Genomic DNA, 19,281 nt, shown 5'->3' on the forward strand with positions numbered 1-19,281 from the left:
TCACTTGGGACCTGTCCCAAGTTGGCTGGTAGGGACAAACTAAGGAGATGGGATTCATCCCAGACCAGTGGCAGCTGCAGTTCCAGGCCTTACAGAGTCTTCAGCAAGTCCATGAAGGGATGGCAAGAAGGACAGGAGGCAGGTCTCTGATATACATAGTACATAGTCCTAGGGTCACTTAGTTCCACAGGGAGTGAAAAGGCCAGCAGTCCAGGAGGGAAGTGGAGAGACTCAGACCAAAAGATACCCCCTTACCTGCCCGAGGCCCAGCTCAACCCACTAAAGGCAGTCACCCCACAATCCTCACAGAGAACACAGGACAGCTTACACACAGACACATGCATTGCACACACAGCACCTCGGCAACCCTGACTCAGGTTGGGTGTCCCGGACCTCAGGCCTCCTGGCAGGTTACCACCCTCTTAAAACAGCCCTGCCCACACTGAGGTCCTTCCAGGTGGCCTGGGCAGAGCCTTGAGATCAGCAGGGACCTGGGAGCCTCCAACCCAGATCTGCCACCTGCAGTCCGGAGCACAGGCCTTGCCTTCTGACACCCCCCCCCCCCCCCGCGTGCTCAGTCCTGACCCACAGACACACACACATGCAGCACATTTTTACATTTTATTCCCACAAGGCAGCCAAGGTGAAGCTCGAGCCCAGGACCACAGGCCTCTGGACCTTCCTCCGGCAGGGATGCACGCCAGGTCCTCAGGACTGCCTCACCAGCAGGCTGGTTTTCAGGCAGACCATCATGAGTGCCGGGGTGGAAGGCTCCAGGGGTCACAGGGCAGGGGGACTCGGTGTGGGGGCACACACTTGTAGGGCTAGAAATAGCACGGCAGGTCCTTCTCTATTACCTGTAGGGAGACAACTCATTCAGACTAGCCTCTCAGCAACTGCACACAGCTGCTTTGGCAAAGGTGCTTACCTGGGGCTCCTCCATGGGACCATAGCGCTTCACCACGCAGCCGTTCTTATCAATAAGAAACTGGAAGACACAGGAACATGTTGACAGGACAGGAGTGGGGGGACCGAGGGATGGGCCACACCCCACATTGTAAGCCACTTACCTTGGTAAAGTTCCATTTGATGGCACTGTGTGAGAGAGAGGGGGGAGGTGCGGGTTAGAAGTGGTACCTGCCAGGGCACATCTTTAATCCCAGCACTTTAGCAGGGCAGGCAGATCTACACAATGAGACAGCCCCCTCAAAACAAACAGAAAACTGGCACCTGCTCCCTACCCTGGTCCAGAGCCATCCCCCCACCCCCGGGGCCACTCACTTTCCCAGCATGCCCCTGCCCTTGGGCTGGACTTTCATCCATTTCCACAGTGGGTGGGCATCGTCCCCGTTTACACAGATCTTGCTGTACATGTCAAACTTGACATTGTAGCTGGCTGCAAACTCCTTGATTTCTTGATTACTTCCTGGCTCCTGCAGGCAGCAACAGATTCACTTGGAAGGTGCACCACACAGCACACTGAGAGACACACTGACACAGCCCCCCCCCGGGGGGGACATTGCTTGGGAACAGCCACGCACCTGCCTCCCGAACTGGTTGCAGGGGAAGGCCAGGATTCGTAAACCACACTCAGCATATCGGGCATGCAGATCGACTAGCTGAGTGTAGTTTACGTCGGTTTTGCCTCATTGCGAGGCCACGTTGGTGACGATGCACACGAAACCCCTAGTGGGAGAAAGAGTGGGAATGAGGCCACAGTCAGGAGTCCCATTTTCAGACCAGCTAGCCCGCATGACCAGACACCCACTTGTACTTATCCAGGGAAACCATGTGCCCGTCGATGTCCTTGGCTGAGAATTCGTGCATGGAGCGCGCACAGCGCCAATCATCGCGGGATGCACACTGTAAAACAGGGAAACCGAGTGTCCCATCCCAGGTCCCCCAGGGGAAGAGGATCGCTAAGGAAAAGTCCAGGGGCACTGAAGTCTCAAGGTTCCTCCTCCTTCCATTAACTACGCCCCTTCCGGGTCCTCCTGAAAAGATCTCTGGACACCCCTAGAATATTCCACCAGGGAAGAGGACGGCAGGGTTATCCCTGGCCGCACACCAAGCCCAGGAACTCGGAACTGTAGGTGGACTGGGGAATCTCCTGTAGCAAAGGCCCGGGGTTGAAAGGTACGGGAATGGGCTCCATCCGGCGAGGGCGCGCCCTCCTGCGGCGGCGAGCGCGAGCTTTCCTCCTCCGAGGGCCCGGGCGCTTCCTAGGACTTTGGCGTCCAAGTTCACGCCGTCGCCGGCCTCCCGGGGATCCCCTGCGCTGTCTGCAGCGTCCCCGCTTGCGGGCGGCCGCGCGGCCCATGCCCGCCGGTCTGTGCGTCCCAAGCACAGCGCGGGGACAAAGAGCCAGTAGCCAAGGAGCCGCCGACTGTGACGCACCAGGCCGGGAGGGGCGCGTGACCAGGTCAGAGCCCGCTACTGCGATCCCCGACACCCGTTCCCACCCCCCACCCCCAGGGCCTGGCCTTGTTCAGCCCCGGGGATGCCTATCGGACTTCGCTCTTCCACCTGAGTGCCCCCTACTCGGGCTAACCAATCCCATGACCCCCGATCTCCACCCTGGATACAGTGACCCGACTCCGAACCCTGCCCCGACCCGCGATCCCCCAGGTCCCCAGTAACCCACCATGGTGCCTGCCAGACCAGGCGCAGCCAGAGCCCCGCACAGCAGTGCTGGCTTCAATAAGCGGCTCAGACGGCCCCAGCTCATCTCGGCGGCCGGAGCCAGCGGCTCCTCCCCTCACGCAGCCGACCAATGGACGTACGAGGCCTAGTCTGGCTTGCCCGCCCTCTGGCACGCCCACTGACGTCTTTTATTAGTTGGAAGCGCTTGCGCTGAAGACGCGAGGCCACTGCAGCCAATGGGAAGCCTGAGTGGAGGGGTGGCTTGGGCGGGGCTGGGCTTACGAGTTTGTTGTTGTCAGCAACTGCGCATGCTCAGTGATGGGAAAGCCCGAGAAACGGGAGCCGCATCCACGCGGACTACGCGTTGGAGGGCTGCAGACAGTTATCCGCGAGGTTGCCAGCAGGAGAGTAGGATGCCATGCCAGGGCGCTTTGGGGAGCTCCTGGAAATAGAAAGCGTAGCAAAGTTATCCCCCTAAACAGCCCCTTTGAATACAGGAGTCTCTTTTGTCTTCTGGAAATAGAATCTCATGTAGCCCAGGCTAGCCTAAACTGTTGATGTAACAGAGGAAGATCTTGAACCCCTGGGCCTCCAGCCTCAGCCTCCTGGGTGCTGGGATCGCGGGTGTCTGCCAGTCCCCACATTCCCTTTCATTTCTGTTTTATTTAGAGGTTGTCTCGTGTAGCTCAGGCTAGACTAAGATATTATGTAACCAGGACAACTTTGAACTCGTGATCCTCCTGCCTCCGCCTCCTAAGAGTTGGAATGACAAAAGTGTGAGGCCATGCAGTGTAGGGATGGAACCCAGAATCTGGAGCATATGAGTGAGGGCTCTCAACCCACTGAGTCCCAAATCCCAGATGTAGCTTTCCTCCTTAGTTTTACAGTTCAGCCTGGCTTACAACTCACAGCAATCCTCCTGCCTTAGACTCCTGGGTACTAGGATGATAGGTCGGTTACACCGGGGCTGATCCTTGTAGATACTGACTCATGTGAAGGCGATGATTTGAGGGGGTGGTAAGAGGGCTTGGTGAAAAAGCCAATGCCATGCAAACAGGTCTACAAACCACAGCACCTAAGCAAACTGGTGCAGAAGGATGCTCTTGTAATAATAAGTCAGGTCAGCCAAAGGCCTGTGGTCAGTGAGAGGACATAGATAGGCCTGGTGGCCACACCCTAAGCCCCAGCCCTTGGAGGCTGAGAGGGCAGCCTGGTCTAGTAAGCAAGTTCCGGGTCAGCCAGAGCTACACAGTGAACCCTCTATCAGAAACACAAGAGACACATACACAGTTACTATATGACTTCAGAGGTCCCTGCCCACATAAAAGAAGCTACAGGTCTTGAGGACCTACCTATGTGAGAAACTAAAGGCCCCACAGTTCCTCCATACAACTTTACTGTGAACTTGTGCAGGCCGCACACCTCTCAGCCCAGCACTGCGGGCCCTTTGCCCTCCCTGTGTCACAGGAGTGACTCAGAAATTCCTCAGCCCAGCTTCCTGTCCAATGCTCCCTCCCCTGGACTCTAATCCCTTAAATCCTCCCTGTTTCTCTGACCCCCCGGAGACCATCTGCAGCTACCTCAGGAGCCTGTCCCTTCTGCTCCAGTCCCAGACACACCATGAGCAGACCCCAGAAGGTTAAGATGACTAGCGATCTGGGTTGTCCAGACACGTTCTTGAACAATCCTTTTCTATAGGTATTCAGTGGCCCCGGGGGGCCCCTTCTACTAAGGAAGTCCGCTGTTTCCTCCCAACCCCCAGACTAGGTGACTTGTCCTCTAAGGAACTTGCACACCACGTGTGGGAGCTTTAGCTTAAGTTGTAAATACCAGTGCCCAAAGGCTTAGAGCCACACCCTCACAGGGCATGTTGCTGGGCTACTGTTAACCTCGATAAAGGCAGGATTGAGAAAGAGACCCAGGGCTGGGGCTGAAGGTGGCTCTCAGAGAAACCCAGCTGCAGGCTCTGCGAAGGATCTGCCTGTGGAGTGCCAGCCTCTCCCAAGTGACCCCAATTTAACCAGCTGGAAAATGAAGGTCTGAGCCACCGCAAGAAGCACCAGCTCCAAGAAGGACCAAGACAGAGCCTGGCTTTTACCTTTATTTTGGAGACCAAGTCTCATATAGCCCAGGCTGGCCTGGAACTCGCTTTGTAGCCAATGATGACCTTGAACTCCTGATCTCCCACCTCACCTCCTGAGAGCTGGGATGATGACTGGTTTGTTTATTCTTTTAGGCCAGATCTTTGTGTGGTGCTGGGTATGGACCCCAGATTTTACACATGAGGCTGAGTCCCAGCCTTTGTCTCTAATCACCTTTGTTTTCAGGTCTCTCCCCTTTTCCCAGGTTGGCTTCAGCTACTTGGAGATTCCTATCTCTTGCTTCCCAAAGACCTTGAAACACAGAGGCACAGCCACCAACTGGGGACCCTGGGAATAAGAAATTGACGTCCTGAATGGCCTGCTAAAAGCATTTAAGAAAGATTAAGTTGTGCAAAGTGGAATTTTGCTAAGGGAGTGGGCTAGGCTGGGCTGGGCTAGGCTGCCCCCAGCCAAGTAAGAGAACAGTGAACAGCCTTCAGCTTTGTTACTAAGATTCTCAGTTAAGCTTCATTCCCATCGCAACAGGAGGCAGGGATCAGAGCTGCTCCCTACACAGTCTGGACTTCAGAGTCAGCCCACGGAGTCCTGCGGCCATTCTGTCCTGTCTTTCCTCAAAGACACTCTCAGGAAGGGCGGGATTCTGACGGGGTTACAGGCCCTGAGTCTGTATCCAAATGACTGAGATTATATTTAAACTGTAAATCTCCCGCTCTGTCCAAACAGCCTAGGGGTTCCTGCCTCTATCAAACTTGTTTAACAGATCAAAGTTGGGGCTGTGAAACTATGTAAGCCCAGGCAACCTTGGGTCAAGACCCCTTTGGAGACCCTTTTATAGAGGCCCTTCCTTATTAGCCCACCTGCACACCAGATATTTACAATTCATAACAGTCACAAAACTACAGCCATGAAGCATCTATGAAAACAATGTTATGCTTGGGAAGGGTCACCACACCATGAGGAACTGTATTAAAGGGTCGCAGCGTTAGGAAGGCTGAGAAGCACGGAGCTAAGAGGATTGAAGTTGCCGGCTGTTCCTTTGTGCTTTTGAACCGGTCAGGTGTGCTGGGGAATTTTCCCTTCAGTGATCCGTAAGAGATTTCTCACTGTGCAAATGTTGAGAGTCAAACCAGCCCAAGGATCAAAGGTGTGTATCATGTTCTCTTTAATAAACATGCCTGGCCTAAGTCATCTGCTTATTCAAGAGCTCCTAGGCCCAGACTTTCTTCTTTTTTTTTAGATTCATTTATTTTTATTTCATGCATGTGAGTACACTGTAGCTGTCTTCAGACACACCAGAAGAGGGCATCAGATCTCATCACAGATGGTTGTGAACCACCAGGTAGTTGCTGGGAATTGAACTCAGGACCTCTGGAAGAGCAGTCAGTGCTCTAACCACTGTGCCATCCCTCCAGCCCAGACTTTCTTCTTTAATTCCAGCTCCTCCCATATGTCTCACCGTTGTGTTTGAGACCCTTATTCCTTTGTGCTTTGGTCAGGAAGGCATGTTAATAATTCTAGAAGCACACACTCAGGGTAACTCCTTTTCTTTAAACACGTATACAGTTGGTTTACATTTATTGTTCATTCCTGCATGAGTGTCTTGTCTGCATGTATGTCAGTATACTGTGTATTCCTGGTGTCTAAATAGGTCAGAAGACATGAATCCTCTGGAAGTGGAGTGCTGAATGGTTATGAGCTAGCTGCCCTGTGGGTGCTGGGAATTAAACCTCGGTCCTGTGCAAGAGCTAAGGGTGCTCTAACTAAAGACCCATCCCTCCAGCCCGCATGCTTGCTAGCTTCCTTTCTTCTTTCTGACAGTCTCACTGTACAGACTAGACTGACCTCTTTCCTCCAGTGCTGGGTGTACTGAGAAACCTTGAACTGTGGTTTCTTTTAAAAACTCAGAAATATTAAAAGAATGTGCTTTTGTTTTAATCTCGGGTGTGGGATGTGGGGCTGCTTCGGACTGTCCACAGCAGCTGACAGTGATTTGCCTCATGCTCTAGCAGAGGCGTGGTTTTGCCAGCTGCAGATAGTTTCCGGGAATTTGGGAACTTTTCAGAGGATATATACTTGCTAGGGCCTTGAGAGATGGTGCTCATTCAAGGGGCCTGGTTTTAATTTGTTAGCAGTTGTACTTGTTGGTATTAGGAACTGGCTTTCGCCTCTGAACCCAGCGATGATGTCATCCATAGGCAACAGGGACCTGTGCATCTGTTGCCATGGCAATGGCCATACATTCCCAGCATTTGGTTTATCTCCCACATTTATCGGTTACATCACAGTTTTAAATAAAAAGCAGACCCTTCCTGACCTTTGCACCTTCTTTTCTCTCCTTTCCCCTGTTTGTCCCCTTGCCCCACAATAAACCTCTCTCACGTGGGATGGGACCACATTGGCCTGATGTGGTCTCTCCAGACAGGAGCCACAATTCTATCATCACAGGGCTCAAAGAGGAAACAAGGAGAAAGGAATTAAGTTCAGGGATCTCTGTCTCCTCCTTTCTCTCCTATCTAGTGATGGCGGGGAAAAGGAGGAACCCACAAAGTGGTTAAGGTCCAAGGCCTTGCAGTCACCGTGCTTGTCACATGATCCTTTTTAAAGAACTGAGGCTCTGAAGTTCGGTGTGTAGAGCTCACCACCCTCACATGCCCAGCAGAGGAGGGGCAGTGTGTGCTCCATCATCTCAGTGAAAGATCCCCACCATTGAGCCGTCCTGACTGCAGGAACAAGGCCTGCACGGATGAGCATGAGTTCAGGGTAGAGGCAAGGCAGAGCAGTCATCTGTGGTCAGCCACCTGATAGTCAGGTCGAGAGAGCGAAAAGGGCCAAGACTAGACAAGGATCAGTGTGCTTACTGCAAGGAAAAAGGACATTGGGCTAAAGATTGCCCCAAGAAACCTCGGGGGCCCCGCCAATCGCGGCCTCAGACCTCCCTCCTAACCCTGGATGAAGACTAGGGAGGTCAGCGCCAGGAGCCCCCCCCCCAGCCCAGGATAACTCTTCGAGTTGGGGGGCAACCCGTCACCTTTCTAGTAGACACCGGAGCCCAGCACTTAGTCATCACTCAAACACCTGGACAACTGAGTGACCGGACAGCCTGGGTGCAAGGGGCAACGGGCAGCAAGACCGGAAGGTAGAACTGGCAACTGGTAAGGTGACTCACTCTTTCTTACATGTTCCTGACTGCCCTTATCCACTATTAGGCAGAGATCTTCTCACCAAACTGCATGCTCAGATCCACTTTGAGGGAGAAGGAGCCAAAATAACGGGCCCTAAAGGGGCCCCACTCCAGGTCCTCACTTTAAAATTAGAAGATGAATATAAGATCTTTGAGATCTTACAACCTAAGCCAGACAAGCCAAAACACCCAGAGATGGACATTTGGGTTAAAAGATTTCCCCAAGCTTGGGCGGAGACAGGAGGCATGGGACTTGCAAACCAACAGGCCTCCTTGGTCATTGAATTAAAAGCGGCAGCGACTCCAGTCTCCATTAAACAATATCCCATGTCACATGAGGCACATCAAGAAATAAGGCCACACATAAAGAGACTCCTAGACCAAGGCATCCTGGTCCCCTGCCGGTCCCCTTGGAACACCCCCCTCCTTCCTGTAAAGAAACCAGGGATGGGGGACTACCGGCCGGTACAAGACCTAAGAGAAGTTAACAAGAAGGTAGAGGACATCCACCCAACCGTCCCTAACCCCTACAACTTACTTAGCACCCTGCCTCCTACTCATACTTGGTATACAGTATTGGACTTAAAAGATGCCTTCTTCTGCCTCCGACTGAGCCCTCAGAGTCGAAATGAAGGACCCTGAGCTGGGACTCTCAGGCCAGCTCACTTGGACTAGACTACCCCAGGGGTTCAAAAACAGCCCCACCCTCTTTGATGATAGCCCTGACCGGATGGCAGAAGGTAAGAGACTAAATGTGTACACAGATAGTCGATACGCCTTTGCCACCGCACACATTCATGGAGAAATAAACCGAAGAAGACGGCTGCTCACCTCTGAGAGAAAAGAGATCAAAAATAAGGCTGAAATCCTAGCCCCCCTAAAGGCCTTGTTCCTACCCCAAATCATGCACTGCCCTGGGCACCAAAAAAGGAGATAGTCCTAAAGCCTGGGGCAATCGACTGGCAGATGCTACTGCTCTCTCTCTCTCTCTCTGTCTCTCTGTCTCTGTCTCTCTCTCATTCTCTCTCTCTCTCTCTCTCTCTCTCTCTCTCTCTCTCTCTCTTTCTCTCTCAGGAAGCCACCCTGGGGAAGCAGATTCTCCCCCTGAAGGGAGTGGCTGGCCCAGATGAAGATAAGCCGGCCCCCTGGTGTTACACCCAAGAGGACAAACACCTCCTAAAGAAAATGGGTGCCACCTATGACCCCAAACAAGAGCGGTAGATTTTCCAAGGGAAAACTGTTATGCCTGAGCAAGTGACCTTTGAGTTAATCTCACATTTGCACAAACTGACCCATCTCGGAGCCAAAAAGATAAAAGAACTTTTAGAGCGAGAGGAAGGAGGGCCGTACCTCCTTAACCAACCTGGAGCACTGCAGAGAGTGGCAGAGGAATGCAGAGCTTGTGCTCAGATAAACCCAGGACTTGAAGAAATCTTTCCCAGGTTTGGAATGCCCCAAGTGTTGGGGTCAGATAACGGGCCTGCTTTCGTCTCCCAGGTAAGTCAGTTGGTGGCCAGGTTACTGGGGATTGATTAGAAATTACATTGTGCATATAGACCCCAGAGTTCAGGACAGGTAGAACGAATGAACAGAGCCATTAAGGAGACTTTATCTAAATTGACGCTTGCAACTGGCTCAAAGGACTGGGTTCTCCTCTTACCTCTAGCCCTGTATAGGGCCCGTAATACCCCAGGGCCCCACAGCCTAACTCCCTTTGAAATCATGTTCGGGGCTCCAACCCCGATAGTTAATTTCCTTGACTCCAGTGTGTCAGCCTATGTTAAAAGTCCTTCTTTGGAAGCTCAGTTGCAGGCCCTGCAGTTTGTGCAGCATGACATCTGGAAGCCTCTAGCTGCCGAATATAAGGATCATCTTGAACATGTGGTGACACCTCACCCCTTCCAGATTGGAGACTCTGTCTGGGTCAGAAGGCACCAGACTAAGAACTTGGAACCCAGGTGGAAGGGACCCTACACCGTCCTGCTGACCACCCAGACTGCTCTAAAGGTTGATGGCATAGCAGCTTGGGTCCACGCCTCCCACGTCAACGCGGCCCAGCCAGAACGTCCAGAGACAGCGCCTCCAATATGGAAAGCTCACCGCACTCAAAACCCTCTAAAACTCAGGTCTTTGCGAGAATAGTCGCTGTCCTATTCCTCTGTCTGGTCATTGTGGGAGAGACTAAAAAGGCTGTAAGTCCCGATACCAGTCCACACCAGGTCTACTGGGTGAGCTGGGTCATCACTAACCTTGGGACGGGAAAAGAAATCACCCTAGCCAAGGGGAAGCATGCCGCCAATTCATGGTGGCCTAAAACCCAGTTTGATGTTTGTGACTCCCGAGGGGAGCTGGGAACACACCACACGAACTCAGGGAGACTCGTACCCAGAATGTAGACACTCTAGTTGGTACATCTGCCCTGGGGGTGATAGAAAGACCAGACAGTGTGGAGGACCTGAAAGTTATTATTGTGCTAAATGGGGCTGTTAACATATACTAACCATTAACATATACTAATGGTTACTGGCGGGTACAGAAAGGAGACTTAGTCCAGTTTCATGCTCCTGATGAAGGAGATTCTAAGATTAACATGACTTTTACTGAATCAGGAAAAAAGGCAAACTGGCTTAGCGGTCAAAGATGGGGACTCCAGCTATATACCCCCGGTAAGACCAATCCGGGACTATTATTGGCAATTTATTAGAAACTACAACCAGTTAACACCCAGTCCATAGGGCCAAATCCTGTTCTGCCTGACCAAAAGCCACCCTCGCCCCAAGTGCTTCCCCGGGTGGTAGTCCCGCAACAGGTAACTACCCCAACTGCAGTCTCCCAGCGCCACCGGTCTGACTCCCACTACTCTCACCGGGTCCCCCAGGCCCACGACAACCAAAAGATACCAATATCCAGGTACAGGAGACAGGTTAATTAACTTAGTGCAGGAAGCCTACCTGGCCCTCAATTTCTCAGACCCTGTGAGAACCCAAGAATGCTGGCTGTGCCTAGTGTCCAACCCCCCTTATTATGAGGGAGTAGCAATCTCAGGAAATTATAGTAACTCTACCACTGCACGGGATAGCTGTACATTTCTTCCCAGTCATAAACTGACCTTATCTGAAGTCTCAGGGAATGGGTTCTGTTCCCCCTACCCATCAAAGCCTCTGTAACCAAACCCAGTCTGTTACAACTGGATCTTATTACCTGGCTGCCGGAACTGGTACCTACTGGGCATGCAATACAGGTTTAACTCCTTGTATATCCGCTGCAGTGTTTAACCAAACTTCTGAATTCTGTGTTCAGGTAGAGCTATGGCCCAAGGTAGCTTATCATGACCCAGATTATGTCTATGCCTTCTTTGAAGAACGGACCCGGTTCAAAAGAGAGCCTATTACTCTGACCTTAGCTCTCCTACTAGGAGGTATTACTGTTGGGGGAATGGCAGCCGGTATTGGAACTGGTACCGCTGCACTTTTAGAAAACAATCACATTAGACAATTGCAGATCGCCATGCATGATGATATTAAGGCACTTGAAGAATCAGTAACAGCTTTAGAAAAGAGCCTAACCTCCTTATCTGAGGTAGTTCTCCAGAATAGGAGAAGACTAGACCTATTGTTCCTTAAAGAAGGGGGCCTCTGTGCAGCCCTTAAAGAAGAGTGTTGCTTTTATGCTGACCACACTGGAATAGTCAAAGATAATATGGCCAAACTCAGAGACCGTCTGGCCCAGAGACAGAAGTTGTTTGAGTCCTCCCAAGGATGGTTCAAGAGCTGGTTTAAGAAGTCTCCCTGGTTTACTACCCTAGTGTCCTCCCTAATGGGCCCATTGATAATACTTTTACTGATCCTCCTTTTTGGGCCCTGCATCTTAAACCGGTTAGTTCAATTTATGAAAGACAGACTCTCAGTCATACAAGCTCTAGTATTAACCCAATAGTACCAAAGGCTTAGAGAGAGCAAGAAACAGAAATAACGTAGATGAGTAAAAGATTTTACTCAAGGTTAAAAGAAAATAGGGGAATGAAAGATCCCCACCATTGAGCTGGCCTGACTACAGGAACAAGGCCTGCACAGATGAGCACGAGTTCAAGGTAGAGGCAGAGCAGTCATCTGTGGTCAGCCACCTGGCACCAAAAGAGGGAGTAGAGGGTTTTGCAGAAATCCCCCACCCAAGATAGGGCCAAGTCAGCTATTATCTAACCACCATGTCCTGGGCAGGTGGCTAAGGACCTTGCCCCCAGCTCGACCCACCGCCTCATTTAAATCAACCAATTAAATCCCTGTAACCATGCATCTGCTTCTGTAAGCCTGCTCCTGCTTCCTAAAACCCTATAAGAGGGCGAGTGCCCAAGCCTGGGGCGCGCAAGTCCTCCGAGAGTCTATGTGCCCGCAGGTACCTGTGTACTTTGATCAAATAAACCCTCATGCTGATTGCAGCCAGTGGTCTCGGCTTGGTTTTTGGGCTCGAGGGTCTCCTCTGGGGAAAAGGTCCTCTCTGAGGGTCTCACATTAGCACTCCAAAGCTGAGGGCAGGATCCTGTGTTCTAGGTCATCCTGGGCTACACAAGGCCTTGTATCGAAACAAAGCAAGGAAGATAAAAGACCAGACTGCGGTCTCCTGGGACCACTCTGTGATGTGAGTTACATGGAGGTGGCTTCTGCTCACAGACAGTGGCTCCCTTGTGTGCTAATCAATCGCCCTTCTTAACCCAAAGCCACACCTTCTGACTATAGTCCTCAGATTTTTGACACCAGGAATTCCAGTCAGACCCCCTGACTGAGGTCATCACCTCTGTTTGTAACACAGAAAACAACTTGACAGGTGCCCTTTCTTCCTTTTTGTTTGTATCTTTCTCTCAAGTTACATCCCCACTGCAGTTTCCATTGTGCTCCCACCTCTGCCTCCTTCAGAAAACAGCAGGCTTACCAGGGACTTAAACTAAACACTGCCAAACAAACTACAGTGAGACCCATGCCAGCACAGCTCAGCTGGACAAGACAGCCCAGTAGGAAGAGGGTCCTACAGCAGGCATTTTATGTGCATTTGGTGTTTGCTTCCATTTCTGTTTATTGTTTATGAGGGTGTCGGATCCCCTGGAACTGGAGTTAAAGGCAAAATAGGCAAAATGCTGTACACATGGATGCTAGGATTTGAACCCAGGTCCTCTGAGAGAGCAGCCAGTGCTCTAACCACTGAACTATCTCTCCGGTCCTTTTCATCAAGGAGGGAGATCCCACTCTGTACACCAAGCTGAGCTTGAATTCACAGGAATCCTGCAGCGCTCTGGGGATTAAAGTGTGTGCTGCCAAGGCCTATTATTTTTTTTTATTTATTTTTTTTTTTTGTGTGTGTGCCTGTTTTCTTGGGCTGTTCCTACAATGGAAACATTAGATACTACAGTAATTGTTGAGCCTTTTCTTTTTCTCTGTGTGTTGTGAACCTATGCACCAGAGGAGGAAGTCTCAGACCCCTGGTGCTGAAGTTACAGGTGGTTGTGAGCTGCCACACAGGTGCTGGGACCCAAGCTCAGACTCCTACCACAGGAACCGCCCCTCTGTCCCCGCCCCCTCCCACCAATCAAAACACCCTTCTATCTTCCCTCCCACCGGCTCTTTTGTTCTCTCTGGTCCCTGTGTGCGCAGTGAGTCCAGGTGCTAAGGCCGCAGGACCTGAGTTGTTGTCACTCAGGGCTTTGAGACCCACACACTCCAGACAACATGTGTCTTTCCTCCAGTTGCTGTCCCTACCACTCACTGAGCTGAGCCAGCCAACTGTGTCAGCCTGCCACCCACATGTCACCCCCTCACCTGGCCCAGGGCCGCTTCCTCAGGCCTCCTGCTCTCTCCTCTCCTCCCCGGGCCTGCCTGCCCAGTCTTCCTCCTCCTTCATCTGCCATTCCTTCCTGCCTTGATATTTTGCCTGTGGCCAGCTCAGGGCGCACGCAGGCCCCCAGTCACCTGTTTTTGCTCTGAGGTCATGGCAACCTCATCCAGTGTGGCAGGTCTGGCTCCCTGGTCTACAGACACCTTTTCCTGATTGTTAAGACATCTGGCTCTTCCTTCTAATTGAGAAATGCTATGGCAGCGCTTAGTGTGGAAATGGGATGGTTGCCTCAGACCCAGCGCAGCTGCAGCTGTGTGAGGACAGTTCCTTTCCCTGCTGTGCAGGACAGGGAAGAAACCGAAGAGCCAGGAGCCCAGGGACCTGCAAACATCTGTGCTGCTGCAGTCCGAGTCACCCCAGAAAGAGCAGAATGTATCCTGGCCCCTCCCTGACCCTTGCTAAGGCGCCCAGGGTGGGCAGCTCCAATTACAATGGCCACAAAGAAACCCCACACAAAGCTAACTTGGTAGTGTTTGTTTTGTTGAGAGACACATTACCTCTGCAGACCTGGTAGGTATAGAACTCATTATGCATCCTAGACAAAAAGTTAAAGCAATCCTTCTGCCTCAGCTTCCCAGTTCTGGGATGACAGTCTGTTCCTCCCATACCTGGTTCATGAGAAGCTGGGGATGAAGCCCAGAACTTCAGACAGGTGCTACTATGTCAGTCTACTGAGCTCTGAGCCACTGAATCCGGACCTCTGCTGCTTATGAGGTTTGGTTTGGTTTTGAGACAGGGTCTGTCTTAGGGTTTTTATGCTGTGAACAGACACCATGACCAAGGCAACTCTTAAAAGGACAACATTTAATTGGTGCTGGTTTACAGGTTCAGAGGTTCAGTCCATTATCATCAAGGCAGGAACATGGCAGCATCCAGGCAGGCATGGTGCAGAGGGGCTGAGAGTTCTACACCTTCATCTGAAGGCTGCTAAAAAAAATATGGCTTCCAGGAAGCCAGGGTGAGGGTCTTAGGTTCATGCCCACAGTGACACACCTACTGCTGTGATAGAATGACAGTTGAAGTCAGGACAGACCACAACAGGCCAATGCAGTTCCATGGGAGAGAGGTTTATTGTGGGGGAAGGGGATAGGTGGGCAACAGAGACAAAAGGGGGAAAAGAGAAGGGGTGAAGGTCTACCTTTTATTTGGATTGTGGCATAACCACTGGCAGGTAAAGGTGGGAGGTAAACTAAGACAATTGCCATGGCAACAGATGCGCAGGTCCCTGTCATCTATGGGTGACATCAGTGGGTTGAGAGGCAATCTGCAACCATAAAGCCAGTTCCTAATACCAACTCCAACAAGACCACACCCACTCCAACAAGACCACACCCACTCCAACAAGATCACACCTTCTCCAATAAGATCACACTTACTTCAACAAGACCACACCTACTCCAACAAGACCACACCCACTCCAACAAGACCACACCCACTCCAACAAGATCACACCTACTCCAATAAGATCACACTTACTCCAACAAGATCACACCTACTCCAATAAGATCACACTTACTCCAACAAGATCACACCTTCTCCAATAAGATCACACTTACTTCAACAAGACCACACCTACTCCAACAAGATCACGCTTACTCCAATAAGACCACACCTTCTAATAGTGCCACTCCCGAGCATATACAAACTATCACAGGATCTCACTGTGTAGCCCTGACTGGCCTGGAACTTGCTAATAGACCATGCTGGCCTCAAACAGTGATCTGCCTGCTTCTGCCTCTAGAGAGTTTATGTTTATGTATGTATGTATGTGTTTATTTATATTTATTAATTATGTCTTTGTGTCTGCATGTGTGTTTATGCATGTGAGTTTGGATACATATGAAGGCCAGAGGCCTTGGATGCCCCTGAGCTGGATGACGGTGAGTCACCTGACACAAGTTTTGAGAGTAGCACCACATCTCCTGCCTTGAATGTTTGATAGGGTCTTGCTACATGGCCCAGGCCGGCCTTGTGGTAACCTCCTCTCAGCTCTGATGGGCAGGGATGCTGCAAGCCCCTCTTGGTAGACTATGTATCCATTATCATCACACAAGGAAACATGGCTTACCATAAGGGGGGGGCAGGGCATAGCAGCAGAGGGAGTTAGCATTCTGTCTAAGCTTCACTACAGTTACCTGGCAACAGCCAGGTATACCTGTTAGGGGAAGGATGAAGAGAGTGGGGGCCCATGGAGGTGCGGTGAGGCCTGGGGGCAAGGGAGATGCCTCTGGGGGGTCCATGTTGGGAATCCCCTCCCCCTGAGGGACCAGCCACAGGAGGGTATAGTACAGAATAGAGTTTATTCAGGTCATGGAAGAGTTAAGAGGGTGGTAGAGGCAGAGAGGGAGAGAGAGAGAGAGAGAGAGAGAGAGGAATAGAGGAGTAGAGGCCGGCCATAAGCACGTGGAGAGAGAGGGGGGAAGGGAAGAGGAGGGGTAGGGTTGGGAGAGCAAGAGAGCCAGGAGGCAAGAGAGGCCAAGAGAGAGATGAGGGGACAAGCATCCCCTTTTATAGTGTCAGGTCACTGGGACAGAGCATACCTGGCTAGTGCCAGGTAATTGAGGGGTGGAGTTCACAAAATCCCAACAATACCTGACACTATAAAAGAGGCTGCTTGCCCCGCTCCTTGCTCTTTTGCTGTTTTGCTCCTGCCTCACCTCTCCCCCCTGCCCTGTGCTCTTGACTGGCCTTTATCTCTCTCCCTCTCTCTCCCTCTCTGCCTCTATTACCCTCTTGACTCCCCTCCCATGCCCTGAATGAACTCTATTCTATACTGTACTGTGCGGCTGGTCCCTCAGGGGGATGGGATGCCTCAACATGGGCCCGTGGAGGCACCCCCTTCCTCCATGCCTCACCACACCTCCATAGAACATATCCCCCCTTATCCTTTTATAAACACAGCAGAGGGGAGGTGTTGGGACCAGAGAGAGGGGATGGGGTTTCTGTAATCACATGCATGCGCACATACATGTGTGAGAGGAGGGACCCTCATTCCACAACAAAGTGAAGAGGCTTCAGAGTGAAAGCCAGGTGGATTCATTCTGCAAGATCCAGCATCAGCCTGGCAGGCCAGGGTGGCCAGGGAACAAAGGCCTTCACCCCACCCCCACTGCAGCAGCTTCCTGAGGTGCTTTTCTCATGGGCTGACCCTCCAGACATCCTTCCCAGAAGTCCCTCCCAGAATTCTCCATCCCCCTGGGGTTCAGACTGTCTGCAAGTTTCCAACCTTAGGACAAACTGACAACATAGCCTCTTACTCTGAGTCTTACTCCTTTTCGCACTCATAGGTCCTATTTTCAGTTTGACCTTTATTTCTCCAATTGATCTAAAGTTCTTCTGTTATTTCCGACTGGTAAGGAACAGCATTAGATTTGTATTGCTGCTCTATGGGCTTTCGTCTGTGGAGTGCTCTTTCCATTGTCTGTCTGTCTGTCTTTCTTCCTCTACCTTCTTTCTTCAGTTTGTATGTGTGTGTTTTAAGATTTATCTGTTTATTGTATGTATGTGAGTACACTGTTGCTGTCTTCAGACACACCAGAAGAGGGCACTGTTTATTGTATGTATGTGAGTACACTGTAGCTGTCTTCAGACACACCAGAAGAGGGCACTGGATCCCATTACAGATGGTTGTGAGCCACCATGTGGTTGTGCTCTCAACTGCTGATCCATCTTTCCAGCTCTTTAGTTTGTGTTTTTGTTTCCCAAGTCAGTTTCTCTATGTAATCCTCGCTGTCCTGGAACTCACAGAGATCCTCCTGCCTCTTCCTCTAGTGATGGGATCAAAGGTGTGCGGCTGCTTGAGTTTCCTATTACATCCGTGGAGAAACCTATTAGGTAACAAAATCCACCCCTTGTCATGTGACACATGGAGATTAATTCACTCTCCAGGTGGAGAGCAAAGGTTCTGCTGTGCAGATCTACATAGCCTGGAGCAGAAGCAGACTGTCTCATTTACCCATTGTCTTAACCCTGAAACAAGGCCAATTTCCTCCAGGTGGGGCAGTCACATCCAGGTCTCAGCAGGAAAGGACACCCAGTTAGCCTGGGGGTTTGTCAAGGGAATGTAGCAACTGTTGCTGCTGTAGTAGTGCCTACACTGTAATTTGCCACCCAAGCACTGGACCTTGTGTCCCTGTAAATCCCTTTGCCCACTATTTCTAGCCTGTTTGGGATCCTGTGAGGATTATACTCCTCCTTGGCTCCCTGGGACAGATTACTAGGCCTGACAGAGACTGGCTAAGCTGATCCCACCCAGGTATGCTCCCCCCACCCCCACCCCTTACTTCTCCACCTGCTCTGTGGGTTATGAAGAGATCACATCACAGGGACTGCATTCTGGGCCTACAGACCTTTTAGGGTACTGATCTTTGGGGTGAGAGGTTTATTCTGAGAGCAGGCTGGGCTCCACCACACATCAACAACTTGGCGGGGGAGCATCCCTAGTATCTAGGGGTTTGGGTTCAAGGCAGAAAGAAGTATTTGAAATGGTTAAGAGTTCTCCGGTTATTTCTGTATCCACAGTTTCAAATATATCACGTGTCTACTTTAATTTCTTTTTAATTGAACAATATCTTCACACAATGCATTTTTTATGATATTCCCTCTTCCCCAGTTCTTCCCAGACTCTCCTCCAGGGTCCCCTCCTCCCTGCCTTTAATCCCAGAACTCCTCAGGAGGCAGAGACAGGTGGATCTCTGAGTTCAAGGCCAGCCTGGTCTACAAAGTGAGTTCCAGGACAGCCAGGGCTACACAGAAATCCCGTTTGAAAACCAAAACCAAAATCCACAAAACAAAAACACAAGAAACACACACAAAATCCACAAATGCAAAAATGGTTTGTTTTTTTTTTTTAATTTATTTATTTTATGCATGTGAGCACACTGTTACTGTCTTCAGACACACCAGAAGAGGGCATCAGATCCCATGACAGATGGTTTTGAGCCACCATGTGGTTGCCGGGATTTGAACTCAGGACCTCTGGAAGAACAGTCAGTGCTCTTAACCGCTGAGCCATCTCTCCAGCCCCCCAAAAAATGGTTTTAAAAAGATCAAAACAAAAAGCAAAAATGTAAATAAACTCAGTTCAGTTTGCCTTGACCAACTTGTTAGTGAGCACGGGCCTACACGGAAGTGTGGTGAGCACATTCGGACTCCACTGGAGGAAGCTGACTTTTCTTCGCACACGGATGACAGGCGGAGAAAGCTCCTTGGGCATGGTGGTGAGAGCTCATGTCCACTCCCCCTCTGAGCTCTGGAATCCCGCTCCTCTGGCTGTTGTAAGCTCTCCTTCTCTTCCTTGTGGGAGTCAATGAAGACAGCTCTGTTAGGGCCCAGTGCTCTAGAAATCTCTCCCTCTGCACACTGTCTAATCGTGGCTCTGTGGGTCTAATCTGTGGTTGCTGCTCCCATTGTCTGCCGTGGGTCTGTGGGTCTCTCTGTTCCCTTGTCTGCTGTGGGTCTGTAGTCTCTGTG

The 19,281-nt window shown here is 51.0% G+C and overlaps 1 protein-coding gene across 2 annotated transcripts; it reads right to left on the minus strand.

Annotated features, from left to right (window-relative positions):
- Positions 1-602: 602 nt before the first annotated feature.
- Positions 603-2,771, minus strand: GPX4 (glutathione peroxidase 4). Of its 2 annotated transcripts, none has more exons than XM_080935312.1 (7): positions 2,645-2,771; positions 1,769-1,863; positions 1,542-1,686; positions 1,282-1,433; positions 1,071-1,095; positions 929-988; positions 603-857 (listed from the first exon to the last, which is right to left on the minus strand). In XM_080935312.1, the coding sequence occupies exons 1-7, from the start codon at positions 2,726-2,728 to the stop codon at positions 825-827; spliced, it is 594 nt and encodes a 197-aa protein (XP_080791438.1). In that variant the 5' UTR covers positions 2,729-2,771; the 3' UTR covers positions 603-824. The 2 variants fall into 2 exon arrangements, with proteins under 2 accessions (XP_080791438.1, XP_080791439.1); XM_080935313.1 differs by lacking the exon at positions 2,645-2,771 and adding an exon at positions 2,069-2,354.
- Between the last annotated feature and the right edge of the window lie 16,510 nt (positions 2,772-19,281).

This window comes from Micromys minutus (assembly GCF_963924665.1).
Source record: "Micromys minutus genome assembly, chromosome: 22".
Classification (NCBI taxonomy): domain Eukaryota; kingdom Metazoa; phylum Chordata; class Mammalia; order Rodentia; family Muridae; genus Micromys; species Micromys minutus.